Source organism: Gracilinanus agilis, chromosome 1 (genome assembly GCF_016433145.1).
Source record: "Gracilinanus agilis isolate LMUSP501 chromosome 1, AgileGrace, whole genome shotgun sequence".
NCBI lineage: Eukaryota > Metazoa > Chordata > Mammalia > Didelphimorphia > Didelphidae > Gracilinanus > Gracilinanus agilis.
In genome coordinates this window covers 133560408-133584441 of record NC_058130.1, presented here as the reverse complement: position 1 = coordinate 133584441, position 24034 = coordinate 133560408, and the positions used below count along the sequence as shown (strand labels likewise).

Here is a 24034-nt window from a genome sequence, read left to right as displayed (position 1 = left end):
ATTGCTGCTAGTAGAGAAGTCCATTATATTCCATTGTGCTTCAGTTTATTAATCTCTGTTTATTAATCTCCTGGTTCTGCTCCTTTCACTCTGCATAAATTCCTGGAGGTCATTCCAGTTCACATGGAATTCCTCCAGTTTATTATTCCTTTGAGCACAATAGTATTCCATTACCAACAGATACCACAATTTGTTTAGCCATTCCCCAATTGAAGAGCATATCCTCATTTTCCAGTTTTTTGCCACTACAAGGAGTGCAGCTATAAATATTTTTATACATGTATTTTTCCTTATGATCTCTTTGGGGTATAAACCCAGCAGTAGTATGGCTGGATAAAAGGGCAGACAGTCTTTTAGCACCCTTTGGGCATAGTTCCAAATTGCCATCCAGAATGGTTGGATCAAAAATTAATATTTCTCCAGCTGTGTGACCCTGGGCAAGTCACTTGACCCCCATTGCCCATCCTTACCACTCTTCCACCTAGGAGCCAATACACAGAAGTTAAGGGTTTTAAATAAAAATAAATATATTTTTAAAAAAGAATATTTCTTAAATGGTTTAGATCTCTTTATTTCTGTGAAAAGTGTTTTATGATTGTGTTCATATAGTCCCTGGGTTTGTTTTGACAGGTAGGCTCCCAAGTACTTCATATTGTCTGAAGTAATTTTAAATGATATCTCTCTTTCTCTCTCTTGCTATTGAACTTTGTTGATAATACAAAGAAATGCTAATTACTTATAGGGATTTATATCATCTCCTGAAATTTTGCTAAAGTTATTCATTGTTTCAACTGATTTTTTAGTTAATAATATATAAGTGGATACAGGGGAAGCTAGGTAGCACAGTGGGTAGATCACCAAGTCTGAAATTAGGAGGACCTGGGTTCAAATGTGACCTCAGATACTTCCTATCTATGTGACCCTGGGCAAGTCACTTAACCCAGATTGCCTAGCTCTTGCTACTCTTCTGTCTTAGAATTGATACTAAGTCAGAAGGTAAGATTTTTTTTAAATAGCAATAAAAAGTGGATACAGAATCCATTTGTTAAGTAGTTCACATCTCTCCAACTGGTCCACAGAGATGGCATGAGATATTATAAAATTCTTTGCAAAAATTTGTAAAATTTTATTACCATATTAGCAAAATATATAATTCTGCTAATTTACTAGACCACTTACACTGTGAGAAATCAAGAAACTTGAGGGGGAAAGGCATGAGTTATAGTGTAACAAGATTTTTAAGGTAGTTCCTGACATTGTCATTCCATATTATGTTTTGTCTTCCTTCATTATATTGTGAATTCCTTGAAGGCCTGGACTATCCTTTGACTTTCTTTGTATCTCCAGCACTTAATAAATGTTTATTGCCTTACTAGCTATTTCACTATTGTCTAAAAGTAAGTTCAGGATTGAAGTAGATTGTCCAAAAGTCGGATCCTCAGAGATAGTGGGTTTTTTTTTAAAGAACAAAAAACTCTTTATCTTCTTAGAAATGACAATAAATATCAGTTCCAAGGCAAAATAGCAGTAAGAGCTAGGTAATCGAAGTTAAGTGACTTGTCCAGGGTCACACAGCTAGGAAGTACATGAGATCAGATTTTAGCCCAGACTTCCCATCTCCGAACCTGACTCTCTATCCACTGAGCCACTTAGTTGCCCCTAGAAAGTGTTAAAGCACACATTAGCCATCGTGGGTCCAGTAAAGGAAATTGAGGAGTCAGTGAAAAATAAAACAGGTAGGAGAAAAACCTAGAGAGAGCAATGTCACAAAAACCCAGAGAATATTTTAGAGTTTCTAAAAGGTCTAGAGTGTCAGGTGTTGCAGAAAGGTTAAGCAGGATAAAGATTGATAAGAGGGTATTAGATTTGGCAACTAAAAAATCATTTGTTATAGCTAAAAGTAGAAGAGAAGCAAGTAAAGGGGAAAAGGGGATCTTTGCAGCCTTACAGTATTAGTTTTTCTTCAGTGATACAAATATTAGTGATAGCTAACATATTAAATGATAGACCTCAACAGACTAAAACAATGAGCTGATTCTAATAAGATTAAATTTAATAAAGATAAATGTAAAATCCCAATTCCTTGCATTGAAAAAAGGTTGACTTCACAAATACAAGATGAGAAAGCTATAGCTAAGTAGTAATTTGTTTGGAAAAAATTGGGGATTTTACAAATTCAGTGTAAGTTAACAGTGTGATATGACAGTTAAAAAAAAAAGTTAGTGTGATCTTAGTCTAGATTCAAAAAAGTATAATGAATGAGCAAAATGAACCAAGCTAGTTCATCTTGGTCAAACTACATCTGGAGTGTTATATTCTGTTCTGAGTACCGCAAGTTATGATGGAATTTGCCGAGCTAGAGCATATCCTGAAGAGCAAGACCAGGATGGTAAATTGCTTTGAAACAATGCTACTTGATCAGGACGGTAAGGTGCTTTGAAACAATGCTACTTGAGGATCATTTGGAGGATCTGTAGATATTAAGAGAAGACTTAAGGGCAACATGATAAATGTTCAAGTATTTGAAAGGGAAGAAAGATTGCACTTGTTTTGCTTCAATGCAGAGAACAGAACAATTAGGATTGATATAAAGATAAATTTACTAATGATTAGAACAGTCCCAAAGAGGAAAAGGCTGCTAACTAGAAGGTATTCATCCAAAGTCTGGTTTACCATGTATTGAAGATGTGCTAAGTAGATTTATTCAAGTTTGAGTTAGATTAGTTGGTTTCTAAGGTCATTTCCAATTCTGAGATACTGTGGTTCTATGACTCATAAACTGGTCCCACCAACTGGAAAGAACTCAATACTTTTTAATCAGACTACTGGAGTCTAGAGTACTTCCAACAAGCTCAGACTTAAGTCAGCAGTTGGTCAGATTGCCTTTTCCCCCATCTACTTCCAAGATAAACTATATGCCCAGGCTATAAAACCCATAGGCTGATGTTGTCATGAACCTGAATTTCATGATTCTGAGGGGAGAACTACCTCTTCAAGCAATCAGATGGCCAGAGAAATTCATGGCACCTCAGTCAAGGTTATAAGTGGTTGAGCACATATGGAAATAACATCAGCAAAATGTATATGCCCAATGTTCCATAGCTTGTCTCAGAGAGTTCTCTGTTATAGACTAATGCCATCTTTCTTTGTGCCTCCTTATTAATTCAATTCAATTTAATAAGCATTAGCTTCCTAATGTGTTGACAATCACTATTAGACAAAATTGAAATACAAAATCAAAATATAACAGCCCCTGCCCATATATAAGGGGCTTATATTTTTATCTGGGGAAACAGCATTTACAAATATAAGTAAATGCACAATAATTTCCAGGGGAAGAGCACAGGTCTAATTAATGTGAAAAATGATTTGTTAACAGTAGAACTGGAATTACCAAGAGTACAATAGAAAGATAGAAAAAAGTGGAGTAGGATCAAACAGATAAAGCTGACATGAATGGGGTTTGGCCAGCCCACCCTCAGAAACATGATGATGGCCCAAAGGACTGTAAAAGACTGTATACCCTTTGATCCAGCAATATTACTGCTGGGTTTGTACCCCAAAGAGATAATAAGGAAAAATACTTGTACAAAAATATTTATAGCTGTGCTCTCTGTGGTGGCAAAAAAATGGAAAACGAGGGAGTGTCCATCAATTGGGGAATGGCTGAACAAATTGTGATATATGTGGAATACTATTGTTCTGTAAAGAATGATGAACTGGAGAATTTCCATGCAAATGGAAAGACTTGCAGGAATTGAAGCAGAACAAAATGAGCAGAACCAGGAGAACACTGAATATAGACACTGAACTATTATGGCACAATTAAATGTAATGGACTTCTTTACTAGCAACAATGCAATGACCCAGGACAATTCTGAGGGACTTATGAGAAAGAATGCCATCCACATCCAAAGAAAGAACTGTGGGAGTAGAAACACAGAAAAAAGACATGATTGATCACATGGTTTAACGGGTAATTATTGGGAATTTTGGCTTTAAATGATCATCACCCTATTGCAAATAATAATAATATGGTAATAGGTTTTGAACAATGATACATGTATAACCTAGTGGAATTGCTCATCAGCTCCAGAAGTGGGAGAAGGAAGAGGGGAGAGAAAGAACATGAATCATGTATCCATGGGAAAATATTCTAAATAAATTAGTCAATTTTTAAAATTAAATAAAAATTTAAAAATTAAAAAAGAAAAAAGAAACATGGTGATGGCCAATAAGTGATCATATCCTTTATAGTAACTAACATTGTTAACATACTTGGTTGGTAGAAAACAATTTCCATGTGATGTTACTGGGGAGCTCTGGGGAGCAGTTGGAACTTGGGTTTGTTTTACCACTTACTCCCTGTATGAGCCCAAGCCATGTCTCTTAACTTCTCTTGGGTTAGAATTTCCCCATTCACAAAATGAAGAGTTGAACTACATGCACTCTGAGGTTCTTTATTATTATAAATTCATGATCTTATAAACCAGATAGCCTTGTAAGTGTTCTTGAATTGTGTGTGTCTGTGTGTCTGTGTGTGAGACAGAGAGAGAGAGAGATGAGAGAGAGAGGGGGGGGGGAGAGAGAGAGGAAAGAGAGAGAAAGAAAAAAGAAGAGAAGAGAAAAGAAAAAAAAGAAAAGAAAAGAAAGGAAAAGAAGAGAGGAGAGGAGAGAAGAGAGAGAGAGAAATATCCCTAATCAGATTACTTTCACTTCAAAAGCAGGGATAGACCATGACTGCCATTTGTATTGTTTTCTACAAGAGGGCATAAACATTTAGGCTAAAATATGTCTTAAGGATATTGCTGGCTAATAAAGTGATTCTGGAGAGATAGAGTAATTCTTGAGACTAAGCCAGGAGCTACAAATAAACCCAGCTGCTACTAATCAGTGAATCACAATATCTTCTACTCAAGTTAGGGTGTTTTCTGCTTGGTTCTAGGTCTTTTCCCTCCTACGAGTGGGGAGGCATGGATCGGTGGATATGAGATTTCAGAGAACATGGTTCAGATCCGGAAAAGCCTGGGCTTATGTCCACAACATGATATCTTGTTTGATCACATGACAGTAGCTGAGCACCTTACCTTCTATGTTCAGGTGAGCCCAAAAGAATATTTGTTGGGGCAGCTGGGTAGCTCAGTGGAGTGAGAGTCAGGCCTAGAGACAGGAGGTCCTAGGTTCAAACCCGGCCTCAGCCACTTTCCAGCTGTGTGACCCTGGGCAAGTCACTTGACCCCCATTGCCCACCCTTACCAATCTTCCACCTATGAGACAATACACCAAAGTACAAGGGTTAAAAAAAAAAAGAAGAATATTTGTTTACTTTTTTCACATGCCTTATGTGGCTACTTTGCAGGTCAGTATTCTTACCCATAAAGGATCCCAAAATAAGTTCTCAAAAACACTTTGTCTACACAAAGGGAGGCGGCAGGAGGAAAAAAGGACATCCTTAAATCAATATTCCAGAATAAAGAAGCAACTAGAGTCACCTGCAAAATCTCCCTAAGGCATAAAAAAAATTTGTACAGGCTAAGCTTCCTTTCAGCAAATCTCTATTTTCTCTCCCAACCTTGCTCTCTTAGATTAAAGGATCATGGGATGCTGATTTCTCTGATGAAATCAATAATATTTTGACCATTCTTGGTTTGGAGAAGAAGCGCCACACGATTTCACGGTCCTTGAGTGGAGGAATGAGGCGCAAACTCTCCATTGGCATCTCACTCATTGGAGGATCTAAGGTACAGATTTCCCCATTTTTGTGGGTAGGATCAGATTCACTCTGCAGCCTGAATAGCTAAATCAGTTTATGAAGACCTAAGTAAGTTGGAATGGACCTTTCCCTCTAAAGGGAACTTCCTAAGGCAGTGATGGGCAAACTATTCCCCATAGGCCAGATCCAGACTGTAGTTTGCCCATCACTGCCTTAAACAATTCCCTAATCACTACATCTGGACCTAAGGTATACTCAGTGGTCGAGCAAACTAATCTGATTAGTATAGGATTGCCATAGAATTGAGGGCATCAAAATACTGACTCTTCTTTAGCTTGGACTTGCTCTTTAGCCTTAGGTAAGCTATTCAACTCCATTATCCCTCATCTCAACTGGAACAATGAATATCAAGCAGATGCAATATGGCAGAATAATTACTCCAATAGAACTGGGAGAAAACTCATACTCCCTTGAATGAACTAGCATATCCACAGAGGAAAAGAAATATAATCAGACTTCCCACTAGGTAAGTAGTGAAACTTCATTTGAAGACCACAACCTTAATCTTGGGTTCGTCCTTTTGGGGTCTGTAGGTAGTAATGATGGATGAGCCAACATCAGGTATGGATCCAGTTTCACGGCGTGCCATGTGGGACCTCCTTCAGCAAGAGAAAAGTAAGCGCACTATTGTGCTGACTACCCACTTTATGGATGAAGCTGATCTTCTGGGAGACCGCATTGCCATCCTAGCAAAGGGGAAACTGCAATGCTGTGGCTCTTCACTTTTCCTCAAACAAAAATATGGTAAGGAGGGAGAGGGAGGGAAATCAAGCAAACCTATTATTTATCTTTATTGTGGAGTCTGCTTTGGATATACTACATAGTGATGAAAACTCTGCAACAGTTCTCCTTCACACTGAGGAGGCAGTGAATATAGCACAAAGCAAAATGGTTGGATTTGTGGTTAAAGGACCTTAGTTCAGATTTTGATGCTGCCACTTCCTTACCTGAGTGACCTTGGAAAGGTGGTATAGTCTCTCTTGGTTATACTAAACAACCTGTAATCAATGATCTATGAGGCAACAAGGTGGTTCAATAGATAGAGTACTGGACTTGGGGCCAGGAAAATTTGAATCTAAATCCTTTTCTTGGGCAGTTACTATCTATGTGCCCTTGGCAAGTAAGTCACTTAACTTTTCCCAGCCTCAGTTTCCTCATTTTTAAAATGGATATAATGATAGCACTTACCTCCCAGAGCCATTCTGAGGATCAAATGAAATAACATATGTAAACCTTAAAGTGCTATAAAATGTTACCTATTATCTGCGTATGGACCTAAAACCTACCAGTGCTTTTAGCACAGACATACCTTAGGAGGCAGAGGTGGCCCCAGTGGACCCCAGTGACCCAAAACCAAGCAGCGCCCACCATACAAACCAATAGCGTTATGAAGGGCAGAACCTTGCTCACACACAAATACAGGAATTAAGCCTTAAGAGATGGCTAAAAAAAAATAACAATAGCCATTATAAAGGATTAAAAAGCTGGTGATATTCCAAGAAGAGTAATCTTAGAAGAGAGTAAATCTCTAATAATTGTAAGGAGAGACCCAAGACAAAAATAAATGGATTTCCCACAAATAAATAAATATTGAGAAGAAATGAAGCAAAAGATTTAAAATGAAATAAAAACTCTGGAGCAAAGAATTATAAGAAAAACATGTTTTTTAGCTCAGAAATTAAGGCTCACCCTGGAAGTTAGAATAGACCAAACAGAAACCAATGACTCCATGAGGCTTGTAATATAAGAATAAAATCAAAAGATTGGGGGAAAAAATAGAGAACAGGAAGTATAGTTGAGCCCTTTCCCCTTCAGCTTCTCCAATCAGATCTAGAAGATGCACTAGACTGAACCCTGAAGGGGCAATACAAGAAAAAAATTAGTATGTTATTTTTTCAACATAGGATAGCCCAGGAAAACAAAGAGGTCAGCGAACACAGAAGAGGCATGGGCAGATGGATAGCACAGACAATAGCACCTAGAGCAGTGATGGTGAATCTTTTAGAGATGGAGTGCTGAGCCCACCCCCCAGAAAGAATGCCATGCCAGCTCCCCCCTGCTTACCCCACACAGGGGAAGGAGAAAGCACTCCCACTGGGCTGCTGGGTGGAGGGACAGGTGAAGTGAGGAATGTCTTTAGCAAGTGTGTAGAGTGGGGGAGGGGAGTGGCTGGAACACTTTGCTCCCTTTCAGCTCTGCCACCTATAAGCTGCCTACCTTACCCCCTGTGCACTCCCATTGGGCAGCTGGGCAGAGAGGCAGAGGATGTGAAAAAATGTCATCAGGCATGGTGGAGAGGGGGAGGGGAGCAGCTCCACGGAGTCCCTCTGTTTTTCTAGTAATGAATTCGGTGAGGAGGGCAGCTGAGTGCTCACAGAGAGTACTCTACATGCCATCTTCACCATTGGTTCTGCCATCACTGACCTAGGGTAAGGCTGTGTCCAAAGAGAGAAAGAGGAGATCCCATATCCCTGCTGGGACTCTGTGATAGGAACAGGAGGCAACTGGTAGCTTTGTCACCCAATATCCAGTACCAGGTCACAGATCCAGCATGGATGGAGATGGGGACCTGCACCAGGGGATGGTGGACTAGGTTAAGGTGTAGAAGTATCCTGCACAGTGAGCTGAGAGGACCGAGTTCAGAAGCAAGTAGCCACATTAGCTCAGATCCCAAGAGCAGAACAGGATCAGTTCTAACTTCTTCCCTACTCTGATGCCTGAAGAAGCCAGAGCAAGAATCCCATACTAAATTGAAGTCTGTAGTTCTGTCACTGAACCATCAGAGCATTGCCCCTGACTGATCGTTGAGCAACAGGACACTTGCTCAGACTCAAACCCAGGAGAAGAACTTGCAGAGTTCAGACAAGGAAGACAACCTGGACCGGACACTTCAAGAGCACTGAAAGCTTACCATTTTCCAAGTGATCCTAGAATACCATAACATTTAATACCCCAGGAAGGCAACAACAAAACCAGCCCAGACTTTCCCTGAAGTGTGCAAAGTCCAGCCCTAATAAATAGTACATAGTTAAGAAGCAGGATGGAAAAGTGGGGGATAGTGGGGGGAAGAACATCAGCATAAAAAGTTATCTTGGTGATAGGAATGCTCAAGAGAAAAATCCAGAAGAGAATGACTCCAACACATGTGTGAGCAAAGCCTCAAAGAAAAGCATGGTATAGGCATAAATTCAACTAAAAATGTCTACAATTGATAAAGCAAGAGGTATTTTTTAAGAGTTTAAAATGTTTTTATAAGTGAAATGTGAGGACTTGAGGAAAAATTGGAAAAGAAATGAAAGCTATGGAAGAAATAATTAGAAAGTGAATTAGATACATTGCACAATTTGTACAAAATCTTGCCCAAACAACAAATTTCCTGAAAATTATTGTAACACTGATTATCATTGCCTCCAGTTCCCAAAAGCAGTATATGCTACATTTTACTCTTCCTCTGTGGAGATCTCTTTATCATCTCTGATAAGGACAGTTTAGTTGATAAGGAAATAAGGACAGGACAAGGGAGTTGTCTTTTACCTCATGCTTCCAGCTCTGGCTCCAGGAGCATGGATTTTATTATATATGTTTCAAGACTCATTTCACCCAAAAGAACCCCACCGAAACTTCCCGTTTGCGCAGAAACACAAATTATGTCACAACAAAGCACAATAAAGTTATAGTTTACAAAGAATTTTCTTACGGAGATAATGCCGGATGAGAAATAATCTCAAGGTTTAAAATGAGCCTCACTTTATCTAAAAGTTATTTTGCCTGAGCTTGCCACTCTGTGACCTTGGGATGCCTGGAGCAGTTAGAGAGATATACCCACAGCTGCAGCTTTACTCTGCTGAGTGAAAAAAGGCTGTTAACTCATTAAGTGCTGGTTTACTAAGAACTTAAAGTTTTCCTAGAAGGCTATAATGTTTTTCAATAAGAAAAGGTGTGGATCATAAAAGGGGACAAAAGAGAAGTCTCAGATTTTTATCTATTCTCTTATTGGCTTCCCACATTCCTCCGGGTTCTCTGGTACCCTTAAGGGGATTGGAGATATCTAAGTTCTCTGCCACTGACTCCAGACTCCACCAATGGTATTCCTCCCATTGTAGGGGGTATAGGCTCCCCTGTTCTCCAGTTCCATTAGCCACTAACAGATTAGCTTTTACACAGAAATATTTGCTTCAAAAGGTATAATTAAAAATATACAAACATTCCCTAACACATGGAAAGTATAATCCTCCTCTCTTTGTACTATCTTAGCCTCTAGAGAGGAAAACTCGGGGATTATATTCATAATTTAGCTTTGTTCCCTTACTTACAACACAATCCAAGTTCTAAATTCAAAAATCTGCCTTGTGCTTTAGTCCCAGGGACCAGGCTTTCAGAACTTCCATGCCAGGCTGGTTGAGTAGACCACTCTACCTGCTATCCTGGTTCCAAGGTAACCATGGCATAAACTCTTGGGTTCCATGGGGGTTACTTCCTGGGGAACCCCTGAAATTGAGAAGACAAGTAGGAGCACACACTTCCAGACCCATTTCTTAGAGTCATGGCAAAAGAGAGAGAACAGGGGAAGAAAAGTCCTTCCCTCTCACTAGTTCAGTTCCTGGCATCTTCACCCTCTGTATTTAGCTGATAAGAGAACTACAGGAAGATCATGAATGGATAGATATCTCTAGTTTTAATATGCTGGCAGCCAATAAGGAAGACTATGCCCACCCATGTGGCAGAGAACTAAGGTGCACGTGTTACCTAATCTGAGTATTACATTAGAATGAACCAAATAAAAGCCAATTATTTTGAGAAAAAAAGAAATATTGAGATAAAATCAAAAGACAGAAGAATAGAAGAAAATATAAGGTATCTCATAGCAAACAAAAATAACTTAGAAAACAGATCGAGGAGAAACATTTAAGAATCATTAGATGAAAAGGGCAGCTGGTTGCCCAGTGGATAGTCAGTCAGGCCAGGAGATGGGAGGTCCTGGGTTCAAATGTGACCTTAGGCACTTCCTAGCTGTATGATTCCAAGCAAGCCACTTGACCCCAATTACCTAGCCCTTACTGCTTTTTTGCCTTGAAACCAATACATAGTATCAATTCTAAAACAAAAGGTAAGGGGTTTAAAAAGAGAGAGAATTATTAGATGAAAGAGTTAAAATTGCCCAGATTTCTTAAAACCACAAATGACAGAGTCAAAATAGAAAGAATATATCAGTCACCTCCTGAAAGAAACATCAAACTGAAAACTCCCAGGAACATTTAAGCCAAAATTCAGAGTTTTAGGTTAAAAAAAAAAAGGCACTGCAATGAATCAGAAAGAAAGATTTCAAGCACTAAAAAGCCATATCCAGGAACACATATAATTTAGCATCCACTACTTCAAAGAGAGGATAGCTCCTATATATTTCAGAATATATATGGGTATAGATAGAGATGAATAGGTACCAGTAGATAAATTTCTGTCTAATATATAGGCTGATATGTGTGTGTGTAGCCTTATGACCAAGAATAATTTATTCAACAGTACTTACGTGTAAATATGAAGGGGCGGGGAGCAGGGAGAATGAAATATGTTAATGAAATTAAGGATTTCCAAGCATTCTTGACAAAAAGACCAGAGCAGCATAGAAACTTCAAAGTACAAACACAAGAGTTAGGGAAACACAAAAAGATAAACATGAACAAACAGTCACAAAGGACTAATCTAATGTTAATTGCTTATATTATATTAAGGATAAATGATGCATGTGTCCCCTCTGAACACTATCAACATTTGGGGGTTATTGAAGGAATCTGATTAGACCTGAAAGCTTGGGAGTAGTTCTTTAATCACTTGGTGATCTTAAATGAAGAATGAAAATTGAGGAGAAGAGGAATATGCTAGAAGGATGAGGAGAAAGGAGATAAAGGACTGTTAGAGAACATTATTTTACATAATCATGGCCTAAAAGTAGAAGTCTGGAAGTAGGAGGATGGTGTGTTGGGGTAGGGAAGGAGATCCGCTGACAATTCAAACTCACTTTCATCTAAACTGTTCAAAGGAAGGAAGAATACTCATACATACATAAACACAGAAAGAGTTGGGTATAGAAGTACAGAAGTACTCAACAGAGAAACAGGAGAGAAAAGGGAAAAGGAAGAAAGAGCAAATAAGAGGGAAAGTAGACAAAGAGAAAAAATAGTCTTAAGCAAAACCAACTCTTAACTATGGCTGTACAAAAAGTTATAACTCTTTATGAGATGTCCAAGAATGGGAGTCTAAGAGGGTGTCTGACCATGTTAGGGAATGGCTAAACAAGTTATGGTATATGAAAATGATAAAATACTATTATGCTGTCAGAAATTATGAAGGAGAATATTTGAGGAAAAACCTGGGAAGACATATATGAAATAAGGCAGAGAGAAATGAACAGAACTAGGAGAACAATATATATGACGACAACAATATGGTAAAGACATAGGAAATCTGATCAGCATAATGACCAAGCACAATTCCAGAGGACTAATGATGAAGTATTTATGTTGTTTCAAATAGCCAGAAAGAAAGTTCAAACACCAAAGAACCAATTAGGGTTTCACAAGACCTAGAACCTTTTAGCAAGCTTTTTAGAGTCTGAGTGCCCAAACTGCACCCTTACACCACATATGAGCTGCCCCATTACCCCAGATAGAGGAGGAAGGAAGTGCTCCCATTGGACTTCTGGGCAGAGGGGCAGATGGTGTGAAAAATGTCCTCAGGCATGGTGGAGAGGGGGAAGGGAGCAGCCTCTTCTGGTACCCATGCCATAGGTTTGCCATTACAGAAGAAGCTTCTGCTACTAATAAGAGGAAATAAAGGAATGCAGTAAAACAAAAAGTAAAAGATATAGACTTACAACCAAGAATAATTTACAATACTCCTACAAAGCTAAGTATAATCTCATGACATAGTAGAAGAGGCAAATAGATTTTTAATAGAGTAGAAGACTTTGAAGCATTCCTAATGAAAAAGAAACAGAGCTAAAGAGGAATTCATGAAGAAGAATTAAGAAGCCTCTTGAGAGTGAAAAAGGCTTGAAACAACACAAAAAAACAAAATGAATATCATGGCAACTGGTCCCATTACTACCTAGCAAACAGAGGGAGAAAGAAATGGAAGCTGTGTCCAATTTTATGTTCTTGGATCTTTATCATTGCAGATGGTTACTGCAGTTACGAAATTAAGAGATTCTTGCTCCTTGGTTGGAAAGCTATGGCAAATCAGGACAGTATACTAAAAAATAGAAACATCATCTTGCTGACAAAAGACCATATAGTCAAAGCTACAGTTTTTCAGTAACAGTGTATTACTGTGAGAATTGGACTCTAAGGAAAACTGAATGCTACAAAACTGATGCTTTCAAATTACAGTGCTATCAAAGACAAAATTTTGCCAGTCCCTTGGACCAGAAGGAAATCAAATCAGGCAATACTTAAAGAAATTAATTCAGACATTGGAAAGTCAAATACTGAAGCTGAAGCTCATAATGAGAAGGTAGAACTCATTGGAAAAGTCCATTGATGTTGGGAAACACTGAAGGAGGCAGAAGATTAGATGGATAGTGTCATGGAAGCAAAATTGAGTTTATTCAGACTTCAAGAGATAGTGGAGGATAGAAGGGCTTGGCATGATGTATTCCATAGGATCACAGAGTCAGACATGACTGAACAACATCAAAGTAGGAATTTTGAAATGCAAATACAGGAGTCGAGAAACCTAGAAAGATAAATGTAATTAAAACTAGATCTAAACAATTGGAAAAACATTAATTGCTCCTGGGTAGGATGAGCTAATATAATAAAAATAACAATTTTATCAAATTAATTTACTTATTTAGTGCCATACCTATCAAACTACCAAAAAACTTTTTATAGAATTAGAAAAAATTATAACAAGTTCATCAGGAAGAACATAAGATCAAGAATATCAAGGGAAATAATGAAAAAAAATGTGAAGGAAGGGGGCCTAGCAGTACCAGATCTTAAACTGTACTATAAAGCAGTGGTCATCAAAACAATATGGTACTTGGCTAAGAGACAGAAGAGTGGATCAATGGAATAGGCTAGGGGTAAATGACCTCAGTAAACTAGTGTTCGATAAACCCAAAGACCCCAGCTTTTGAGACAAGAACTCACTATTTGACAAAAACTGCTGGGAAAATTGGAAAACAGTATGAGGAAAATTAGGTTTAGAAAGATAAATGTATACAAGCAATTAAAGAGGGCTCTATCTTAATGAAGTACTGACATTCTTTAAAAAATTGGGGAGGGGGAGTAATAAAAATTAAGTGTCCTTTAAGACCCTTATTGTCATCAGTGAGTACTAAGGCAGTTAAATAAGAAAAACAGGAGCCATAAATGGATTGATTTTGTTCTGAAGTTTTTGAATGGGAAATGAAAAGGGCGGCGGGGGGGGGGGGGATGTTGGAGGAATACACTAATGTAGAAAAGAGAAAGAAGAGGATGTGTTATGATTAAAATTCTTTGGAGACTGTATGTTAATTTATAATTATTTTTTAGATAGTAAAAGTTGGAGTTAGAGAGAGATAGTCACATGACCACCTGGCCACCCCTAGCTAATTTGAGTTTGCTGGGCTTGTCTCCATTCACTAGCCAAAACCCACACCAGGAAAAGTCTCCAGACCAAGAGAGACAAGAACTGAAAAACCCAAAAAGGCTGTCTGCCTTCCTTTATTCCTTTTTTTAAAAAAGCCATTGATGTCACTCCTTCTGGGCGTCCCCGGTTGAATAGCCTTGACCTCAGTATGGATTCCAGATGCCAGGAGTCACGAGGGACAAGAGGCAAACATTTTCCAAGATGCCAAGGAGTCACCAGGCCTCTGATGTCCTCCCATAGTACATATGTGTACCCAATCAAAGGGTGGAACTGACACTGACCAACCCTAGTTTTCAGAACTTTCCTTTTTTAAAAAAGGGAAGAGGGGTAAGGGGGTAAAATTTATGTTAAATTCACACAGATGGAACTTACTATTTCTTATAATTGGATTCATGAGAAAAAGTGTATACAAACATAGAAGAAAGGGCAAACATCAGATGAACCTCTAATCTGAAACAGATAAGAAGACTTGAATATACACAGACACACAGCCATATACAGAAAACATACACAAATAAAGAATTTGTTCTAGAAACATATCAAACTAAACAGAGAAGGAAAGGATAGAGAGACAGCTAGTCAAGAGGAAGGATGATACCAGTGTTGGAATAATTGCACAAAAATTAAATTCCTGATCTGAACTTGTGATTAAAAGAGGGGAAAAATGGGGGAAAAGATTAATTGGGGAATGGCTTAAGTCAAACCATCAAGTCAACAAACATTTAAGCTTCTACTAGGTGTCAGAAAACTTTCTAAGCATAAAGGATATAAAGCACTGCAACATCCCCCTCCCCCCAAAAACCAGAGCTAATTGTCACAATCTAATGAACAATTTATGGTGTATGAATGTTGAGAAATAGTACACCATAAAGACAAAACAAAAGAGAATATTTCAGAGATTCTTCAAAGGTATTCACTGATGTGGAGTGTAGTAAGAAGCACCAGAAGAATAATGTATACAAAGACAACATCGTGAAGAAGAACAACTTTGAAAGATTGAGGAAATCTGATAAAAAAACAGTGACCAACCATATGTCCAGGGGATCTGTGTCAAAGCATGTGACCCACTTCCTGACAGAGAGGTGATAGAATAAAGGTATAAAAATAAACATACATTTTGAACATCCCCACTATATGGATTTGTTTTGTTTGACTAATATTCATCTTCTCCAAAGGTTTTTTCCCTATTTTTAATTAGGAGGAAAGTTTAGAGGAGGTAATAATGATACAAAAAATATAAGCAAAAAAAGTAAATAGGTAATTAAAACATTTTAAAATTTGTTGAAGAAATTCAAATAGAAGCAGATAAGCAGGTCAATTTTGAAATTAACTTGTTGAGGGATAGCTATGTGAATCAGGGGATAGAGAACCAGGCCTGGAGTCAGGAGGACATGGCATGGGTTCAAATGTGACCTCAGATACTTCCTGGTTGTGACCTTGAGCAAGTTTCTTAACTCCAATTGCCTAGCCCTTACTGCTCTTCTGCCTTGGAATTAATACTTAGCATTAATTCTGAGAGAGAAGGTCAAGGTTAAAAAAAGAAAAGAAAAGAAATTAACTTGTTGAATTTGCTATATGCTTTTTTTAAAGCAAGTATTAATAGAAGAGAGATTCATGATTTCATGTACAATCCTTTTTTATTCTATTTTGTATATGGAAATTCTTATGCTTTGCTAGGATTTTTTTTAGTGTTTGTTAAATTAAAACTAAAAAAACATGCAGTTTTAAAGCTGTTTTTTAAAAGCCAAACAGAGGAGTTTATGTTTTATTCAAGAGGCAATAAGAAGCAAGATTTAACAACTGATTAGAAAATAGATATGTTCAGCAGAAAGAATGATTTAGGATGAATGGCATTCTGTTCTGCTTTTGACGTGTCAAATCTGAATTATCTCCAAGATATCTACTTTGAAATGTCCAAAAAGCAATTGGGATATGACTAAATCTCAAGAGAGATTGGAGTTGAATAAATAGATCTTGTGAAACACTTTCATCAAAAGAAGTAAAGCTATGATAACTAAGGAGATCACTAAAAAGAGTATAGTGAGGGAAGACCAGAGCCAGGACAGAGCCTTGTCATCTACCCACAGTTAGCAGGCATAACAGGCATGATGATCTACAAAGGAGGTTAAGAAGGAGCCATCCGGAGGTTGCAGGAGAACCAGGAAAAAGTGTGAAGCCATTCCCATAGTACACGTATGTGAACAAATAGTGTTCAAAGGAAGACATCCAAAGTATAAAAAAAAAAAATGAAACATGCTTTAAATCACCAATAATTAGAAAAATGCAAATTAAAACAGTGCTGAGGTCGCAATTTATACCCATCAGATTGGCAATGCTTATAAAATATGGAAAGTGACAAATGCTATAGGGGCCTTGGGAAAACAGCTACACTCATGCACTGTTACTATCCGGCCATTCTGGAAAACCTATTGGTATTATACCCCCAAACGCTTTTAAACAATGTATACTCTTTGAACCGGAAATACTTTTGTACCTCCAAAGACCAAAGAAAAAGGAAATTGATTCATATGTACAAAAATATTTATAGTAGCTCTTTGTAGTGGCAAAGAATTGGAAGCAATAGTGTGGGAAAATAAGTACCTTAATACACTGTTAATGGAACTACAAACTGCTCCAGTCATTCTGGAAAGCTTATTAACTTATTAAGACTTATTAAAATGTGTATATCTTTTGACCTAGTGACACGCTTACTAGGTGTATACACTAAAGAGGTCAATGAAAGAGTAGTATTCATATGTACAAAAATATAGTACCTCTTTTTGAAGTAGAAAAAAACTGGAAACTGGGGAGTACCCATCAATTAGGGAATGGCTGAACAAATTATGGTACATCAATGTAGTAGCAGACAGTTTCAAAGAAACCTGAAAAGATTTTTTTCTGAACTGATACAGAATGAAATGAGCAGAACTAGGAACACAATGTATATAATAAGTATTGTAAAAATAAACAACTTTGAAGACTTAAGGACTTTCTAATCAATGCACTGAACAATCATGATTCCAGAGAACTCATGATGAATCATGCTACTACTTCCTGACAGAGAGGTGATAAACTCAGAGTACAAATTGAAGCATGTATATGTATGCATGTGTCTTTGGTGTTTTCATTTTGAGGGGAAATAGGAAGAAGAAAAGGCAGACGGATTAATTTTTTAAATCAATTTTTAAAAGGAGTAGTGTGATAAACACTCAGAGAAGAAAGATTATTCATGAGGAGACTTTTTTTAATTAAAAAAGAAAGCATTCTAATATCAAGAAGAATCTAAAACCAGATAATATGAAGTCCAGCAATTATTTTCACAACAAATTTCTTTTGGGGTAATAAAGAACATTTCAAAAATCCTTGGGTTGTGTTGGCTCTTACAATATGCCTCATACTATTTCAGGAACCTCAGCTGTCTTTCATGGTTGGCTTTGTGCACAACTCTGCTCATTCCCAGACAGTCCATCTTGTTCTACCACTTCTACCAAAAGGAAAAGGTTTGAATTTGACTGTAGGCAAATACCTCATTGCCTACCAACTATTTGCAAAAGGGGAAGTGAGAGAAGGAGAACTAGAGTGCACATTTCTCTCCATCCTCCATGTTCCCAAATGCCCTTTTTTCCTTATGTCTTTTCTTTCATTTGGCTGTCCTTTCTTTTTTTTTCTTAACTTCTCCACACTAACATATCTACTACTACTATCTCACACACACACACACACACACACACACACACACACACACACACACACACACACACACAGGGAGTCATATTCAGTACCCTCTCCTAATAAAGATGCTCTTTACGCCCAAAGTCTTTTGGGATGGTGTCCAAAGAGTACCCTTGCCTATCTAGCCTCAGGATCATTCTAAAACCTTATGGAGAACATGGATGTTTATGATGCCTCTTATCTACAGATTCCTCTTACCCCATGATCCATCTAAGCAGTAGAAGACAAGACTTTGAGGAGTAGGATCAAGGAGCTCCAGAGACAAATAAATAAATGGTTGTAATAAAAAATATGGGTGTTTCCTATTGAGATGACTTAAAGTAACTGAAGGCCAAGAGTAATATAAGGAAGGGTAACTGCCAAAACCAAAATAGTTCATTTTAGCCTTTTAAATATTTTCTCTCAGGCGCAGGATATCATATGACCATAGTTAAGAAACAATACTGTCTTGTAGAAGAAATTGAAAGACTGATTTATGAGCATATACCATCGGCCACTATGGAAAGCAATATAGGAGCTGAGTTATCATTTATCATGCCTAAAGACAACATAAGCAGGTATGAGGGATCCCTTAAGGACAGTGCTGATCATTTTTAGTTTCTTAGTGTTCCAAGTTGATTTCATGATGTAGCACATGCTCTGGAACTTCTCTCCCTCCCTCTACTAGTCCCACTTGAACCAACAAGTTGAATCTTTAGAAGTCAGGTGGCTAATTCTTATCCCCTAAAAGCCTTGGGATAGCCCTGAGGGGCTAGAGAGGCATCTTTTTATTGCTAGATCTCAAGTCCCCTTATCATGCTTCCTCCCATTGTTATAAGCTGATATCAATCCATCAGCCAAGCTTATGTAGTTTTTAGAAAGATATTTACCAGTGATATAATTGGTATGAAACAGCCTCCAAAAATCCTTGATACCCTATCTCACAAGTACATAAGGAAGCCAGGGAAAAGTGGGATTAAACTATTAAATTTAGAGTACCTATAACAAAGAGAAAACTCATAGATCCTAGAAGTCCTTTTGCTAGAATCCTTAGGATGATCCCCTTGAATATTGTATATAGCTTTTTTGCTGGGCTCCTTGTAAGTTCTTGAATTTGCCTTTCTTCATTGTATCCAGTCTTAAACTCCAGTGCAGACTCTGCAGCCAAACATTGTTTTATCAAGGATGCTGCTAGAACACTGATGAAAAATCCAGTATCCTCTGCTATTCACAAGGTTCTCTTCCAGCCAAGCCAGTGGTGAGGTCAGGGAGAGGAGATCAAAGACCTGGGCAAACGGGCTTTTCTTTCATTCCTCCCCCAAAGAATTACTTCTCAAGGGCTTGACTAGAGGGTTCTATCATTGTTACTAGATACTTAGAAATCTAAGTTTCAGACTGGCCTGCTCTTTTATAGACAACCCATAAAATGTGACCAAGTTTCCTCAACCAGTTCAAATACACTTCCTGTGTAAAAGTCACTCCAATCTGTCCAGTGGCTTAAAAAAAATCTAAATTAAGGACTCATTTTACACCAAGTCCAAAACATACGATTAATTTGATTCAAGCAAGATATGTTCTCAGTTATGGTATCAGAAAATAGTTTCTTAATACTTTAAATGAGGTAAAATATTTTTATTAAGACAATCAATGTACTCATACCCATAGCTTTCCTCAGATCTGACCAATGGTTCTTCTGACAGGCTAGGGCTTAGAACCTCTAGGTTCCTGCTATTGCCATTGTGACTTTGTTACTATTCCCTCAAGATGTGCGATATGAATGGTTATAGGGAGTGAATGCTTCTGGTGTGAGTTTTGGCTCATATGTGTGGTCAGGTATATTAAAACAAATCAAGGGGTTTGAATTAACTCCTTGGTATTACTTTACTTCATTTATTTCTTTGGGTCACACCCACTAAGTTTTAGCAAGTCTAGGCATCTTTTCCTTACAATTCTACCAAATGCAATATTTTCACCTGGTTCCCAGGTTCCATTCCACTCTGGCACATGATAAATTGATTAAATATTAAAATCTGAAACTTACTATTTATGGTGATATCTTTGCTATTATTAGAAAATCACTTTCACTGAGTGGAAGATGGATTAGAGTGGAGAAAGACTTTAGAGAAAACTAACCAGAAAGATTTTGGTATGAAATCTAGCTGTCATCCATTTAAGACATATTGTTAATTTATCTAATGCATGAGAGTTTTCCCCAGAAAAACCGTTTCACTCACCCCTTTATGAAAACTTAACTCTGCTAACTTTTGTCGGCTTGTAAGGTTATTGTTAGGTTAAAGTATTAGAATAATCTTTTGAATATAGACATTTTTTCTTTCAGAAAATCATCTTATTGTACTTTCCCTCAAATTGATATCTATCAGAAATTCCCAAAGTGGGTTAAGGCTGTGTGTTTTTCTTTGTCTCCTCCTTGGCTCTCATATTTCTTAGAATAGCCATACAAGTTTCTTGTCAGGTGATTACTTCCCATTCTAGAAGGGAAAATAAAGCAGAGAGGAACTAAACAATGCCCTCTATTATGGGGTTTTAAATACTTGTTTCTGGATCTCAACTTTTTTTTCTCCTTCCTCCAGATTTGAAGCTTTGTTTGAAGAACTGGAAGGCAGAAAAGAGGAACTAGGCATCTCTAGCTTTGGAGCCTCTGTCACCACTATGGAAGAAGTTTTCCTTAGGTGAGTAAAGGAGTAATCTTTTGTTTGCATTAACGAAGAGGGAATGGTAGAGGGCACAGACTAATGTCAAGCTTCAGAAATAGGGATTATCATTGGTTCTAAAACACTAAAATTCCCCATGAGAGATTCTAAAGCCAATAATGAAAAATTATTTTTTGTCTTTGCTTAAATTTTCTGGAATCACTGTGCCTAGTATTCTTTTGGCTCTCTTTTTTCAATCTATATCACATCATACAAATTTTTCCCCAAGTCTTTTTTCTCTCAATTCTTCATATTCATTGTTTCTTATAATACAGTAATATTCCACTTCATCAAAATACCACAATTTGTCAGTATTCCACAATTTAGGGTCATGTAGCTTATGCCTAGAGTTTGGGCATTACATATCATGCATCTATGAATATTTTTGTGCATTTGGTTCCTTTCTTGCTATCATTGACCTCCTTGTATTATCAAGCCAGTAGTGAAGTTTCTAGATCAAAAGATATGAACAGGAGAGAGTTCAGGAATGACACAGACATGATGGAAAAAACCTTTTATTAGATCCTTTTTCATGACTCCCTGAATCCTGGTTCAGCAGTAGAATTTGAAAGACTGAAAACTTCATTATGAAACTAGAGGCACCCCATCCCCACCCCAAAGCTGATGTCAGATCAGCCATCAGAGTGGTGGTGGTAATGGTGAGTGGGTGGTTAGAACCAATTAATTACCCCAAGGAATTACCACCAAAATTCAAATGTAACAAATCTAGCAGCTCAAAAGTAAGCCCTCCAAGCAAGATGACAAAGTTTCAGTGATGACCCTCCTAGAATGGAGAGCTTGGACATCATTGTCATCTATCTCTAAGAAGCCTTCAACAACTTGGAATTGCATGAGCTGGCCCAGCATCACAGCAAATAACTGATTCTTTATCTAATAGACCCATGAAAACAGCCTCACTTTTCTAGTATTATTTCCTTATACTCTAATATCCCAGAATTTTCAATGGGAACCACCCCCCCTACTATTTCTTATAATTTTCCTGACATTCTATTCAGAAATTGTGACCAGGAAAAATTCCTCCTCTCGAAGTTGCTTGGTCTCTTTGTTTCTATGCCAGGAGTACGGAGCATTTACTGTAGGTCCAACCAAGGGTTACCAAAGACATGAGCACCTTCTGGGCACCAAGTAGACTTCTAGGTTACAGCTACACTTTACCTCCTTTATTTTTATTGTCTTGTGCAACTAGCTTGTCCTCAGCTCCTATTTAATATAGAAGGAAGACATTAGTAAACACTGTTCTGTCCCCCAAGTGGACTATTAGTATGTTTTGTTCCTCAGGGAGAGCCTACTTAATTTTCAAGGAATGTCCCATGAAGATATATATCTATATGTAGATAAAGATATAGATATAGATCTTTTCTGTGTCAAGAACAGATTTGGCTGGTGCAGGGGAAATTTGAGCTTTGTAACCAAAACCTTCTTAGAAAAGATATTCTGGAAAGCAGTATCTTTTGTGTCCCTTCCTTGGGCAATGAGAACTGGAAACCCCAAGATCAAATGGTAATTTAATTTAATAAGGCAGGAAATGAGTTGTGATAGCAACAACTGACAAACCCAAAAAACACTACTTCTGGGTATGGTTTCACTATTAAAATGTAAGCTCCTATAAGGCTATCTCTGGTTTTGTATTTGTATCTCCAGTGCTTGCACATTATTAGTATTTAATCAATGCTTTTTAACTTAAAAAAGAAAACTTATAGGGGGAAGTTAGGTGGATTGAGAGCCAGGTCCAGAGACAGGAAGTCCTGGATTCAAATTTGATCTCAGACACTTCCTAAGTGTGTGATCCTGGGCAAGTTACTTAACCCCCATTGACTAGCCCTTACAATTCTTCTGCCTTAGGACCAATACACAGGATGGGTGGAAGAATGGAAGAAAGAAAGGAAGGAAGCATTATGAACTTTTTTAGCAAATGTTCTTACATAATTCCAATTTGTTTTCCATGATGGTTGAACCAATTCACAGTTCTCCTAGCAGAGAATTTAATTCCTGTCTTCTAATAACCCCCCAATATTTAGATTTTTCCATATTTATCAATTTGATGGGTGTGAGTTGTTATTTAATAGTTCTTTTAATTTTTGATTTCTGTGATTTTTTTGTCATTTAGAACATTTTTAATGTGGTTATTTACATTCCTTCTCTTGAAAACTGCTCTTATATTTTGTCCATAGTTTATTGGTGTGTGACTCATTCTTCAAGATTCACGTCAATTTCCTAAAGATTTTAGGTGACAGAATTTTATCAGAGCTGTTTTCCCAATACATGTCTTTTATTGTTATTGTAGTTAGCTGGTTTTTAAAACACTTTGATCTTGTATAACCAAAATTTTGTATTTTGTATGTCATAATTTCCTGGCCCAATCTGGTTATGAATCCTTCTTTCAACATTTAGGAGAAATATAATCTTGTTTTACTTTTAGTGGTAATGATTTTATTGATTTTAATGGTATGATCTCTTACCCATTTGGAATTTATTGTGTTATTGTTGAAAGCTATCCAACTGCTCCTGGATTCTGATAAGGGACAGGTTAGGTGATAAAGAAAAAAGTGGGAGATGAGACAATCTTGTCTGTCAGCTCATGGCTGCTTCTCCAAAGTGCCATTGAGTCACAAGTTTAATATATACAGAATTCAAACCCCATTTCACACAAAGGCCCAAAGAAACTTCGCAGCTGTGCAGAAAATACAAATTATGTCATGTCAAAAGAGCCTCAGTTGTTTCAATGTAGAGATAGCCTGGAATAAAACAAGATCCAAGGCTGAATTCTAGCTGCCTTATTATCAGTAAGCTAAGTCTGGGAGTACTTTTCTCGGGCAGAAAGCCCCTGCTAGATTGAGGTTTTGACTAATTTTTGACCTTGACTGTCTAGAGCGAGTTTTGAGCCCAAGCAGCTGCATTTCTGACCAAGGGAGAAAATGTTAACCTCTTGACTGTTGGTTTGCTAAGAACTTAAAGTTTTCCAATAAGACTATAATGTTTTACAAATAAGAAAAGGTGTGGATCAGAAAAGGAGTCAAAAGAGGAGTCTCAGATTTTTATCTTATATAGCCCATCCAGTCTGGCTCTGATTTAGAGCAGAAAAGATCAAGGCACAGCCTTGCCAGGCTGCATTGATCTTTTGATGGGGTTCAGATACAATATCTATTTGAGACTCTGTTTCTCTTATTGGCCTCCTACATGTTATGAA

The 24034-nt window shown here is 37.6% G+C and overlaps 1 protein-coding gene across 1 annotated transcript in view; it reads left to right on the top strand.

The window, feature by feature from the left end:
• The window catches only part of LOC123248576 (phospholipid-transporting ATPase ABCA3-like), a gene marked incomplete at its 5' end in the record, with an annotated part of 354036 nt that overhangs the window by 207802 nt on the left and 122200 nt on the right, over positions 1 to 24034 (top strand). The window contains 5 exons of the mRNA XM_044677403.1: positions 4946 to 5100; positions 5586 to 5741; positions 6307 to 6517; positions 18543 to 18693; positions 20707 to 20805. Of these exons, the coding sequence (XP_044533338.1) occupies positions 4946 to 5100; positions 5586 to 5741; positions 6307 to 6517; positions 18543 to 18693; positions 20707 to 20805 (772 nt within the window). The remainder of the gene's footprint in view (positions 1 to 4945; positions 5101 to 5585; positions 5742 to 6306; positions 6518 to 18542; positions 18694 to 20706; positions 20806 to 24034) is intronic.